This window comes from Haliaeetus albicilla, chromosome 2 (assembly GCF_947461875.1).
Source record: "Haliaeetus albicilla chromosome 2, bHalAlb1.1, whole genome shotgun sequence".
Classification (NCBI taxonomy): domain Eukaryota; kingdom Metazoa; phylum Chordata; class Aves; order Accipitriformes; family Accipitridae; genus Haliaeetus; species Haliaeetus albicilla.
The window spans coordinates 58137635-58151010 of NC_091484.1; the positions used below are offsets into that span (position 1 = coordinate 58137635).

The 13376-nt window shown below is 43.5% G+C and overlaps 1 protein-coding gene across 4 annotated transcripts in view; it reads right to left on the reverse strand.

Moving 5' to 3' along the window:
• The window catches only part of ST8SIA6 (ST8 alpha-N-acetyl-neuraminide alpha-2,8-sialyltransferase 6), a 47867-nt gene extending 37513 nt beyond the window's left edge, over positions 1 to 10354 (reverse strand). For 2 of the 4 annotated variants that reach the window (XR_011323232.1, XM_069776178.1), the window contains exons 1-3: positions 10136 to 10353; positions 9755 to 9850; positions 200 to 298 (exon numbers count right to left, since the gene is read on the reverse strand). Coding sequence is in view for 3 of the 4 variants with exons in the window: in XM_069776178.1 (XP_069632279.1) it covers positions 200 to 298; positions 9755 to 9850; positions 10136 to 10230 (290 nt within the window). In the remaining variant the exon portion in view is untranslated. Of the gene's footprint in view, positions 1 to 199; positions 299 to 9754; positions 9851 to 10135 lie in introns of all 4 variants that reach the window. The other 2 variants (XM_069776189.1, XM_069776198.1) reach the window with 2 other exon arrangements.
• Between the last annotated feature and the right edge of the window lie 3022 nt (positions 10355 to 13376).

Below are 13376 nucleotides of genomic sequence, written 5' to 3' on the forward strand. Positions count from 1 at the left end.
TGAAAACAAAAAAAATAAAATCCAACCTTGAATAAATCTAATTCACGTGAAAGACAAAATGCAGGCAAACATTGGTTGAACAATTTCAGTTTCCTGTTGTATAGCTCCACATTAATATAATTCAGAATTATGTAAAAGAGGACAATCTTTTACCCTTCTATTTAAAACAAACAAAGCAGAAAGCACAGCAAACACCTACCTTTTCTTCTTGATAGATGATGACAAAATGTTGTCCTGAATTGCCTTACATTTTGAAGCCTGTTCGAACTGGTAAATTCCATTTTTATTAACAGTTGTTCTGTTGCGGGGGGGGGGGGGGGGGGGGGGGGGAGAAAACAACAAACTTTAAAAGAGAGAACATATTCTGACAACGCTGTCACATTTACTTTGCTATGACAATAAGATTAATAACTGTTGATTTAGCTGAAAACATTACCAAAGAAATCTTATTGACTTCTATTGTGAAGCTCTTGTATAAAAGGGGAGTTTGCTGCTTGTGTCTACAAAATATTTGATTCTTTAATGTAACCCTATTTCATAGTCTGAATCTTATTTTCTGCTTTACACTGTAATTAGAAAATGTAATTTAAAAAAATAAATTAAATGGGAAGCCTCTTGAACATTATGTTTGAAGATACTTAAAATATTCACCAGTGAACTATTTAGCAAATGTGATTTGCTAAAGTTGTTGATGAAGTGCAATATTCAGAGCCAATATAATATGTACAGGAAACACCACAGGTGAAGTGGATCTTTCTACTTGGACCTTAACTTATTGACTTGAGCTTAATGCTTCCTCCCTTGTTTATTCTTTATTTACACAATGAGAATAAATATTTGTAAAAGGAACCAAGGCAAGTGCCAGACAGTGATCTTTAATTCCTGTTGTCTTATCTTCACCAAGCTCCTGTGTGGTCCTCTTGCTCTGGCAGTCCCAGTAGAAGATTGAGCTGTAAATTAGTAAATGACTGAGATACCAAGGTCTTATTCCATTCACCTCAGTTCACCCTGTATCTAGGTTCAATCTCATACAATCACCCTCTTCCATCATCAACCTTCTGCTGTGCATACTGTCATTTACCATGAAGGTTTTTTTCTCCAGCATTTTTATTTTCCTTGCTCCTCAATATCTTCCCCTCTCCCCCCTGCCCTGTTCCTTTTGGGTTCTTTCCACTGATTTACTACTTCTGGAGCACTTGGACACTGCAACCTACTTGTCCAAACCAGAACTAGAAATACAGAAGACGTAGATGCTGTGTCATTCACCCCTGGGTGTGAGCTGCAGCAGTGAACAGAACCCATGCTATTCTTAGAAACACAGAACAACTGAGCCATCTCTATACAGAGGCACTCAAAGAGAAAGGGTCTTCCTGCTTTGTACACAACGTGCTCTGCTTCTGAACCATCATTCCTTTTACCAACAAGGACCAAAACTCCATTGCCTTCACCTGTTAAAACATGGAGACCACTTAGCAACAAGATTTCTGACAAGCTGATTTTGAAGATCTTACTTGGAAGATACCATTTCAAGTCATGGAATCACAGAGTGGCTGAGGTTGAAAGGCACCTCTGGAGGTCATCTTCTCCACCTCTTGCTCAAGCAGGGCCACCTACAGCCAGTTGCCCAGGACTGCGTTCAGTGGCTTTTGAATATCTCCAAGGGTGAAGACTCCACAACCTCCTGGACAACCATCTAAGTGCTCATTCACCCTCACAGTGAAAATGTTTCCTGATGTTCAAAGAAAACCTCCTGTGTTTCAGTTTGTGCCCATTGCCTCTGGTCCTGTCACTGGGCACCACTAAGAAGAACCGGGCTCCATCCTCTTTGCACCCTCCCTTCAGATATTGATAAGGTCTCCCCTGAGCCTTCTCTTCTTAAACAACTAAAACCTTAATTCAAATGAGAAGACGACTGACTGAAGAAGAAAGAGCAGAATAAATGCTTGTTTATTTTGCCACTGAACTGACTGGCATGTTCATAGCTATGACGGGAGGAAAAGGAACAAAGCGCCTTTCCTTCTCTTTCCATTGCCCATGAATTTTTTAGTGAATCAGTCACTGCACAGGAGCAACTCACACAGGATGCAGGCTGCAGAGGAGAGAGATCAGCTCTCTCCCTTTCTTTCCACCATCAGGAACTTCTTCCCAGTATACACTTAGTGCCCCTAAGGAAGTAAGCAGTCTGGATGCCCCTGGTTGATGGCAATGGTAAGACAACACAACATAAACCTCTGTCCTTTCAGTTCTGCGGTGACTTTAATAGATAGTAACAGCTGGCACTACCTACTGAGAGCTCCTTGGCCGATTTTGCATACAGCTCCTTACCAAATTCTTTTTCAAGGAGCGACATACAAACGTGAGCGCAGACAGCTCTCAGAGCACACGGTTCAGAGCAAATACCTCAGCAGAACTTACATAGTAAGTGCCAGCAAATATTCTGCCTACAACATTTATACACACAGGTTTGTGGCAGCTTGGTCTGAATGGTTTTGTCTACACTGAAGAACCAGGTGGGCCCTTTCACAAAAGAACCCAACATCAGTTCCCAAACAAATTTAGTTAGCACTAAATCATGTTTCCTCTCTCTTGCTTCTTTAACTCAGTAAGCTCAAATAATTCTTCTGCAGCTGCAGCTTAAAGTAAGAGAAATGGCTACAGGCACAGCTTAGCTGCATAAACAGCACCTTAAAAAAAGGCCTATTGATATCATGCATGTTACTGCTGCAAATAAGTCTTCCATTACAACTAAAAATCAAGATGCTGGATGCTGATTTGAGAAGCGGCCCCAGCCCTTCTGAGCCACAGGGGAGAACTTCTTTAACACATGAAGCCTGCCAGGAAGACCAAGTCAGGGTGGGCGGTTAGGTCTGATCAGCTCACTGCGAGGTGCGTTTGCAGGCATTGTTGGGGAACCAACATTCTTTCACAAGTAGGTTTCAACTGTGTGCAGAGAATCATTACAAGGTCCTTACAGCTTCCTATTAATTTATGTCCTGAGATCAGCAGGGCAGTGAATAAATATTCTCTCAACCAAATACAAGCTTTACTCAACAGACTTTTAGTCTTTTTAGATTCATAGCACTAAGATCAACTGAAGCAAGTTGCCTCATTTTTTTAATATGTAATTGCTTTTTATGCACACATTTTCAAGACTTGAAAAATTCAAAACGGAAGAAGTCAGATAAAAAAGAATGAGCAAAATAAATGCCTGTTCTATTTTGTCATTAAATCCTGACAATCACTTTTACAGCCATCAAGGGGAGAAAAAAGGAATAAGGAGTCTTTCCTTCCCTTTCCATGACACATGTAAAGATTGGGGAAAATGGCACAGCTATGGGGAAAGCCAGACACAAATTTTAATCCAAATTCTTTATCTATATAATGCAGACATTAAGACAGATCACCAAAGTGCTTCTTCTGTGACTTTTTCCACACAAAATTTACTCAATGCTCTTTATATGGTGCAAAAAGATAAAAAATAAAACAAGACATGCAAAACAATGACTCGTTTTAGTAAAAGTTAAATTTCTGAATTTCTGTTTCACTGTCAGAGAGGCCTCTGCTTCACATGAGTGAAAGATTTTTGCATTCAGATAAGAGGGGTGTGCAAGGGGCAGTCCAGACTTCTGCATTATTCATTGTAGAGTTGTGCAGACATCAGACTCAGATTAGATTTCTCATCACTTAGGACAATTATGCTAGGCAACATTTATCACTAAAGGAATTTACCTGACCTAATGGATGACAGTCTTCGTTCAATACTTAGAACTGCACTAGAACTCCTGCAATGACATCTGATAACATGCCTAACAATGCAGATATCAGGCTACATTCAACTAAATTTGCAAACTCTTAAGCTAGATGAGAACTTGAAGTGGAAACCATGTTATGTCCTGTTGGCTTGAACTCATAAACCTGATGAAATAGGGAAATTCCTGCTGCATTTCCTTTTGGGTTGAGATGTTTCAAAACCAACCTCACTGGCCTAAATCTGAAAAACAGGTGGTTTTTTTAAATCATATACAAATGGCTTGAGGACCACATACTTCCTATGGTAATTCTAGGAACTCAGAAAGTACACCATCTGTACTTTAATAAATCCACAGTAGATTAAGACTATGTGCCGTATTTATCAGCACGGTGTTATTCTACATCTTGCTCTCAGGAAGACAGCAATTCCTTAAACTGTAAAATTCTTTAAAACAAGGATTGCACCCATCGTTAGAATAAGAAATAGAAAAAATATATGGGAAGTCCACAGTCCCTTTTGCTGCACGTGTAGCATTCAGTCCTGAGACTATAGGGAGTCTTAGTGCAGGGAATCACTGGACAGACAGGTACCTCAGTTAACATGGGGTTCTGAGGGAGCAGTGATACAGGGAGGGAAAGAAAAGGGAAGCCCTTTAAAAACAAAACCAAACTCAACCTCAAACAGTTATCAGAGTAGGAAAATGGATGGACATAAGATGGATGAAAAAAGGATGGGGGGGGAAGCAGATGGAAAAAAAGAAATATAGTGCTGTGAATTATATTATAACATAAAGATATGCCCAGGACTGAAAGGTCAATCTTCCAGAATTCCCACAAAATCAGCTGGAAACAACTGAAAAAATGTGGGGTGAGATTTTCAAAAAGGGTTAAGAACTGGACTGCCTGGTAGCACTGAAAGCAACGAGAATTTCACCCCTAAATTCAGCAAGAGTTAAGTCCACACAACATAAGGAAAAATCCCATTCATTGGCTTTATTCACTCAGTGCCCAGCAGAACCAGTTGTTGCACTTTTTCTATGGCTTCCTGCTCTTGTCTGCCTGAAGCAGCACAAGGACCTCTGAACCCTGTTCCAGCTGAGGATCTCCAGCTAAAAAGGGTAACTTCTGCATGCAAAACTGCACATTTATATCCTTTTACCAAAGTGGCACTGAACAACACTATCCAGATTGTGAACACCTTCTGTCTTAATCTCTCCCTTGAAGAGACTAATTTATATTTGAATCTCATAGTCTATTATTTGAATACTATTAAAAACCCGTAATCCATACTTCCCTAGGAAGGGTGCTCTTAAGTGCCATCTTTGACACTATTTCAAATTAATCAGATGATAAGAACATAGCAACGGTTTTAAGGTTCACAACACCTTGATTAATAAGGCAATACACAATTTAAATGCTTGGTGAAATGGACTATAAAAATGGCTTTATCAAACCATAGGAGTAAGAATTTGTCTTGTAACATTAATCACAGTAACTGTGAAAGAGACTGATCCTACTATCCTTGTTCAAGTTCCCATAGAGGTTTTGCTTATCTAAGGAATGCTAAATCAGGTCTTTGAGACAAGCTGCATTTTGAAACTATTTGGAGGACCTTCCAGTGCAGGTATACATAACATCAGATACTTTTTATTTATAAAATCCATAACCCACATGACAGATAACATGACAAGCAACATTCAGAGTCTCATGGTGGGTAAAGTGAAAAGAATAAGGTACTTACACTAAAATGATGTTACAATAGTACACGATAGACAGAATGACAGAGCAGTTTCACTTGAATCAAGTAAACAGAAAGAGGCTGGGAAACCTTTCACCACTGTCAGAACATAAATGTGTCCTGGCAGCAGCTTTCAACTGAACACCTATTCATTTAGACAGAACCAATACATGAGGCATGTGTTAGAAATGTGCTCCTAAAATATGTCTGCATGCATCACTTGGGAATGAAGGGAAAAAATACTAAGAGAGCAGTAAAATTAGTGAAGGGGCCACCAGTGCTGACTATCTAAACTGTAACAAATTATTTGTGCAATATACTAAGCTACTGTTCATGACTGTGGTAATAACCTGTCTCTTCTTCCCCTGCTGCCTGCCAGAATGCAGTATCTTGACAGAAGACAGAATGTACAGGTCTCTGTAGCACAGTTAATTAGGTATAGTTGTTTATTCCCCAGGCCTGCATAAAGATCTGCTACTAAGAGAGGAATTGGAGAAACCAACACTATGGAACACTGTATTAATACTAACTTGTTTACTCATAGGTCCTCAATCACTTCCTCTCACTGTTCAATTACCCCAACAGTCTCTACACTGTGCTTGCCTTGGACCTGTGAGGACAGAGAGTAAGACAGGGAAACAGTAAGTGAATGCCTTAAAATTGGCAACACAAACAGAGTAACAGAGTAGTGGTGGTCAGTTCTTCAGGGTACTGCTGCCTTGTTATTACTTGTATATAAAGCATATATAAATAGTGCTCGAGAAAACTATTTTCACTTCCCTCGTAGGAGCTGGCATTCTTTATCTGCTATATATTCCTGGGCAGTACAAAAGGAGCTAGAATTTCTGCCCAAGCTTAACATTGCACACCCTGGGCCTCATAACAACGAAAAGACTACCTAGCTCCTCTCATTATGTCACCTTTGCCTGATAAGCACTAGCAGTACCGAACCCTCTATTTTACTATTAACGCTGTGATTATACAAACATGCCAGCACAAACATGGGGAGGGAGGGAGGGCCAAGTGTCTAAAGGTGGGACAAGTGCAAGACTACTTCTTTTGGTTGTGCTCTTGGTTTAAGCAATTTTAAGCTGTACTTGCAGTTACAGCTTAAAAACTGAGAGGATGGTATGAGGCATAGGCATGAGGATTTGCCAGAGAAACATAGTATTGCAGTGTAAATGATACCAGTTCCACAAATAAATTTGGGGACTACCAGAGAAATCTTACTAACAATGACCTTTTTTTTTAAGTAAGAAACCCTACTAACAGGCACAGTAGGCTATGAAATAAACCAAAGACAAAAACTGGAAGTCACACTGTAGAGGCAGTCACATCTTTCGAGTTATGTAGTACTTAACAAGAAAAAGTGGTAAGAAGTGTCCTGTAAAAGACAAACTGCATCTTCAAGGTTATTTACTAAGACACAGATCTTCAGAGAACTTTAGGTGCCTGGTCACCATCTAATTAAACACTGCTGTGCATAATAGCTGCCTAAATATCTATGACAGTCTGAACCAATCCCCTGCTTTTCATCCTTTCATCCTTCAGTTTCATCCTTTTAAAAGAATTACTCAAAGTAAAAGAGCAGATTAGCTTTCAATATCGTGAGGCAACAGAATAATAGGGCCTTAGAGATTCTTCAGGAGATGTCTGGTTACAAATATGCCTCCAACAGCAAAGTAAACCATGATAAGAAGAAAGATTAGCTTGCAGTTCTGAAGAGTTCAAAAAGCATAGTGCCCAGGTTTTTTTCTTTTTCCTTTCCTGGATCCTCCCACCAAAGTTGGTGAGAAAAATCTTTGCTTTCCAGAAAAATGCGTGAAACTGATGAAGAGATCAGACTTGAACCTAACATCCGTGCACATCCTCTCACTCTTATGCAGGAAAGGACATTGCTGTTAGCAACACGGCAATGCTATTCAAACTGTCAGGGTACTTCAGGAGAACCATACTTCAGGAAGTCTGCACCAATAGATTGTTCCTAGTTTTATGCATCAACATACTAACGTAGCCTAAAATTCACTAACCCCTGTACAATCTATTTTAATGAGGGACTGTTCTGTCCTTCTGCTATACTCATGGATACTGCGGCATAAACCCACTGCAAACTGGAATCTAATTCCTATTAACCAGACCATCCATCTCTATCACTGAGGGATTGGTCTGAATCTCCTGAATGAGTCCAGATGCTCTCTGGATCAAATCTCTCCAGCATGGCCCTCAGCCAGGCCCAGTCCAGCTGCTGCCTGGATCAAACCCCTCCAGCATGGCTCCCCGCCCAGTCCAGCTGCTCTCTGGATGAAGTAACAGCTCCTGGTCAGTCCAGCAGCCCTCTCTCCTTCCTCATATGCCAAACATGCACCACAAACTCCTGTCAGGCCAGCTTAGTGAGCGTAGTCACTCAGGTGAGAAAGAACATCCTCTCCTGAATTCAGCCACCAAGCCATCCCTCCAAAGATGCTACGGTTATAGGAGCTAGAGTGAAATGAAACTTTCTTTGATGAATAATTTACTTGTCACACTTTTGCAGTCACTTAGTCATGAAGAAATACAATTTCAGGTTGATCAAAACTAGCTCCAAATTGGTGCCAAAATCCTCCAAGTAGATTAAGGAAAAACATGTATTTAAAATCTCATGCTCACTTGCCTTATTACAGAGTTTAAAAACTGACCCATACATGCCATGGATTTTCAGCCCTCTTTGGTATGTGCTGCTTCCACTTTCTTTGCCCCAGTTGCGAGTATACTAACAGCAGATGGGAAGTAGCTAGACTTCTGTTCTCTGAAGTGCTCTCTGGCAGCATTTCTAGTCAATTTGACTCCATGTTTTAGCACACAGAGCTGAGTGGAAGGAGACTGCAGCTCAGAAACTAGCAGGGAAAAGGAAGAGTATGAGAAGACGGGGCAGGAGGGAACCACAGACATAACATAAAACAGAGTGGAGAATGTACTGACAGTTACAAAACCAAAGCAGAACAGAGTACGTACCACAAAACCCATAAATTGTAAGGAGCGGAAAAGAAGGAAAAAAAGGCAGAAAGGGAAAAAATGAGCACAGGAAAGAGAAGCAGGCTAGAAGCATGTAACAGCAGTTAGAACTCTGCAAATGTTCCTGTTCATTTTGTTTCACTCTAATTTTGAAAGATGTTATAAACTTACAGCTTGTGAAAGTTCTAAATTTTGAGACAGGGAGCACAAGGTTCTCTCATCGGAAACATGTAAGAAACCTACTGTTAGGGTACACTGCAATGGCTACTATGACTAACGTCACTTGCATTCACTTAGGAAAAGCTTATGTTGTTTCAACCTCAAATTCAGTTAGATTGGGTGAGATGGTGGCCTCAGTAAGGTTAACTGCATTGTCACCGTGGACTTCAATATAACCAGGACATCACAGTTCCCATTAAAGACCAAATTCCCAAGTTCTAATTTTTATCATGTGTTTTGAACCATAATATATATTAACATGTAATAATCATTGGAACTGCAATGTTAATGAGGCCATATAACGTAAAAGAGAATAGCAAAAATATTTGCAAACTACTTCTTACATAGTAGTACCTCATGTGTGGATTACACCACCCTCTTCTGCACTGTTAGTTTTCCTACAGCGTGTGAAGACTCAAGAGCATGAAAACACAGTCGTTAATACTGAAGCCTGCACATAAGACACGACTTGTTTCACAGTTCATTTTGCCAACTATTTTCATATTAAACTCCACAGTATAAAATAACAGGCTGTAAAGCAAAGATCTACACTGATCTAGAAGATCAAAACACTGGATCAAGCAAAAGGGCTCCCACGCAGTAAGATGCTACACAACATGAAAAAGGCTTCATACGTCTCGCCTTCATCCTATGGATTTTAAAGGAGAAATCTGTATTTTTAACTAAATACACATTACAAAAACGGTAACAATACAACCCAGCTCCAGCTCCACCCTCCTGGAAAGAAGAATAAAAGATACCTGGAACATGCCATTCAGCGAGGACTTTATGCATCGTACATTAACAAAACTGCTATACGCAACATTTTATTGGGCTCAAAACTAAGGGCAGCGTGACAGCTGTCACTAAGAGGGCCTATGAACAAACAATTTATTACAGTTAAAGTGAATTTCCATTTTCTCCGTCTAGTGAGTCTCCAACGCTCTCTCTGATTAAGCTGCCAAAACAAAAGGAAGAATGAATGGGAGCGAAGGCAAATTTCTGCTTCTGTAGCCCCTTCCACACGACCCGTCCGCGAAGGCGGGCAGCCCGTACCTGTTCTCGGTCTGAGGAAGGGACGTTAGGGGGGACCTGAGGGCTCGCACCACTTTCGGCGTGACAGTAGCTACTCCCGCGTCCTCCTCCCAGCCCCTGGCAAGCAAGACGGGAAAACAAAGTTGTCAGAACCAGCGGTTAAGCATCACCAGGCGTGAGCGGCGCCGGTCTCCTCCCCGCGAATCGTTCGCACGCCGCGAACAAGGGAGCCGAGCCGAGCCGAGCCCAGCCTGCGCCGGGGGGCCGCCGCGCCCCTCTCCCGGCGGAGGGCGGCGGGGGGCTCGCCACGTCCCGCTCCCGCTTCCCCAGCCGGCTCCAGGCACTCCCGCCCCGCAGCCCCACCGCAGCGGGCGAGGGCCCCCCCCGCCCCGGCCGCCCTACCTGGCGCGGAGGGGCTGCTGGCCGCCCAGGCGCAGGAGGCAGCCGCCGAGCAGCAGGCTGCCCAGCGCCGCGGCCAAGGCGACGACAGCCCGCATGGTGCGCTCCGTAGCGGCGCCCGCCGCAGCTACGGCCGCCCCATAGTATTTAAGGGAGGCTGCGGGGAGGGGGAGGCGGCCATGGCAGCCACAGGGGCTCTCCGCCCCGCCCCTCGCCCGCAACCCTGCGCCGCCGCCATCAGCCCCCCCTCCCACCGCGGCCGCTGCTCGGGGCCCTGCCCGCCGGGGCGGCAGGGGCTGGTGGCTGGCGCGGCCGCGCTGAGGGGACGGGCTTCCCGCCAAACTTTCCCCTCAGGCCAGCGGCGCGGCGCTCCCCGGGCAGGTTCCCGGGGGAGGGGGGGGGAGCGGCTCGGTAGGGGGCTGCCGCCTCGGTTCTCCCGCTCGCTGCCGGGGCGGCGGTGCCGGGGGAGGGGAGGGGAGGGGGGGGCGGCTCGGCTCGGCGAGCTGCCGCGGCCTGAGGGCAGGACCCGGGCGGCCTTTGCTAACGGCCGCTCGGGGCCATCCTCGGTAGCGCAGGCGGCGGGGCGGTTACCTTGCGGCGGGGGGGAGTTAAAATACTGTCGAAACTTTAATTGGGAGGGGCGGCTGCGGTGGCGGAGAGCGGGTGGAGGCGGGATCGGTGTGCGGGGGTCACCCGGCGAGGAGGTGGCGGCGGAGGCCCGGACAGCCAGCCCTGCCCCGTGGCTGGTGCAGTGAGGCCGCTTTAACAGCTCTTTATCTTATTTATAAATAACATTCAGTGGGGTGTTTGCTTTGTTTTGTTTTTATAGAATGTATTTGCACTGGTTTTGGAACGGAAGCGCTTCTGTAGTAAGTTTGCATCTTTTTACCTAATTGTGCACTCGGTGGTGTTTTCACAAGGCCAGGCATTGCTATGAGAAACCTAGTGAGGTGACAAGGTGCCATTAGTTAGGCCCCCTTTCTTAAGAGAGCGGGTAGTAGAGATGCTGTTACCTTACAGCAGTCTTTCGGTCGTGAGCCAGCTGACACCTCGCTCTTGCAGATTCTTCCCTGTCCTTCTTGTTTTCTGTATCTGCAAGCGTTCCCGTAAACCTCGGAGCTGCTTTTCTTATGTTCCCAAACAATGGCTGGAAAGCCTCAGAATAAGAGCTCTGCTGCAGCTATATAAATAAAGTAACAAGGGACTTGATAGTGTGACTGGTAGATTTGACAATGAGAAGCAGCATGCCTATGGTCCAGCAGAGGAACAGTACAGCACCAGCTGTGATGGGGTGTGCCAGGAAATATCTAATTATTTTTTTTTAGGGCATTTGTTAGCTCACTGGCAAGCAGTGCTGTGGGTGCTGGTGAGAGGGAGCTAGAAGCAGTTGCAGGCTGCTGTCGCTGAGGGGTAGCAGGTATCGGACTGGCTCAGTGCACAGTCCCCCTGTGAGCACAGCTCAGTTGTCCTCTTGGCTTTGAAGTATTTAGTCATAATAGAGAAGCAAAGCCAGTGTTAAGACTTCTGAAGTCCTGAATAAGTTTGCTGGTTTGAGGTTGTCATGAATCATAAATGTCTTGAACATGAAGGTGTTTCACCACCATTTCTAAAAAAAACTTGCTTCAGCTTCAGGCCTATCCTATAAATCCAGTTGACATTGTGTATGAACACGTAGGGGCCAACAGTCACATTTTTCAAGGTACATGTATGTTCACTGGTTAGCAGATACTAGAAATTTCAATCCCACTGTTACTTCTGTAAAACTTGAAGGCTCCTTCTGATGTTAGTGGATATTATCAACTATTTCATAATGTCCATTAAATATTCTATGTAAAACAATAAATCTTTCATTTTAGAAAGTCTAGTGGCATTATCTTTCATTCAGAGCTGAAACAGGACTAAGAATTACAGTCCAGGAAACTATGTGGTTTTTCCCTCGCTGCTGTTTGCCTCTGCAATACAGTTTTCCCATGAGTCCTGAAGTATCACTGTCGGCTAATCCATGGGAAATTTAGTGATGTCAGTGAGGACATCGTATTTCAAGTTAGAGGTCTGCTGCCAACACCAGTCTATAATATCAGTAGAGATTTTTTCCCAGATCAGAAGGTTAATCTTTGTGTCATATTAAAGTTCTTGCAAAGAAAATGGGAGGATTATAAAGCATATCTGTTTAAATTAGATTTGGCACTTGGTGCCTGTTGTTTACCAACAACTTTACAAACACTTATTGATTGATTGTCACAATATCTCTAGGTGTTACTAGCCTTAATTTCCTGGCAGAGCAGCTTAGTAGAGAGTTTAAGTGACCTAACTAAAGGGTGAGATGAGAATCAATGGTAAATCAGGATTCAAATTTAGGAATGCTGGATTCAAAGATCAAGTTTCTCTTGCATCATGTTGCCATGTCAGAAGTGAAGGTGTCAGGTAACATAATGTAGAGGGTCAAAATGATAAATGCACAGGTACCAAAGATGCCACACAGGAAAAGACAAAGATTGAACAGTGTACACCGAGACTGTATCCCATCCTGTCCTCCTCCTGACAGCTGGAAGCTGCTGCATCTTGGCAGCATCCCCCAGCCTCTGATTCCCATTAGCTTCTGAAGTCAGTGGGAACTGATAATTGCTGGCTTGCACAGAAGGAAGAGATTGCTAATCAGCCAGGTGGTGTCATGATGACTTTGTTGCTGAGTTTCTACAACCCTACTTGGCTGCTAATTTGGAAAAGTAAAATGTAGCCTTGGGTATCATCCGTGAATGGCTGCTGCCCCCCAGGTCGACAGGATTGCATCTCAAAAGGAGTCGGGTAGTGGTGCCTGTAGGGCTGCTGGTCACATGCAGCTAGCTTAGCCTTCTTATTTCCAGCAGCTAAATCATATTAAGAAGCAATTAATGTTCATTATATACTTTCCTAATGCTGCCTTCTCATCTAAGCAATGGCTGTCATAGGGATATTAGTTATTGCAAATAGGAGAGGAGATGACTGGTACAGTTAGGAAGAAGAGAAAGGTACTAAAGATATTCAGTGGAATGGGAGTCCCATGTTGTTGTAAAGCATGAGAGTCCCCAGAGTGAGCTGTTGGTGCGAGACTACTATTTTGGTATTTTTAGTGTAGGCATCAATGTGAGTGTTTTTAGCAAAAAAAAATCCAACAAACCCACAGAAAGGAAATATGTGTTTCAAACTGGGAGAAAGCCATTGGTTCATTGAGTTTCACAACTTTTTCATTTATTTCCACCCACAG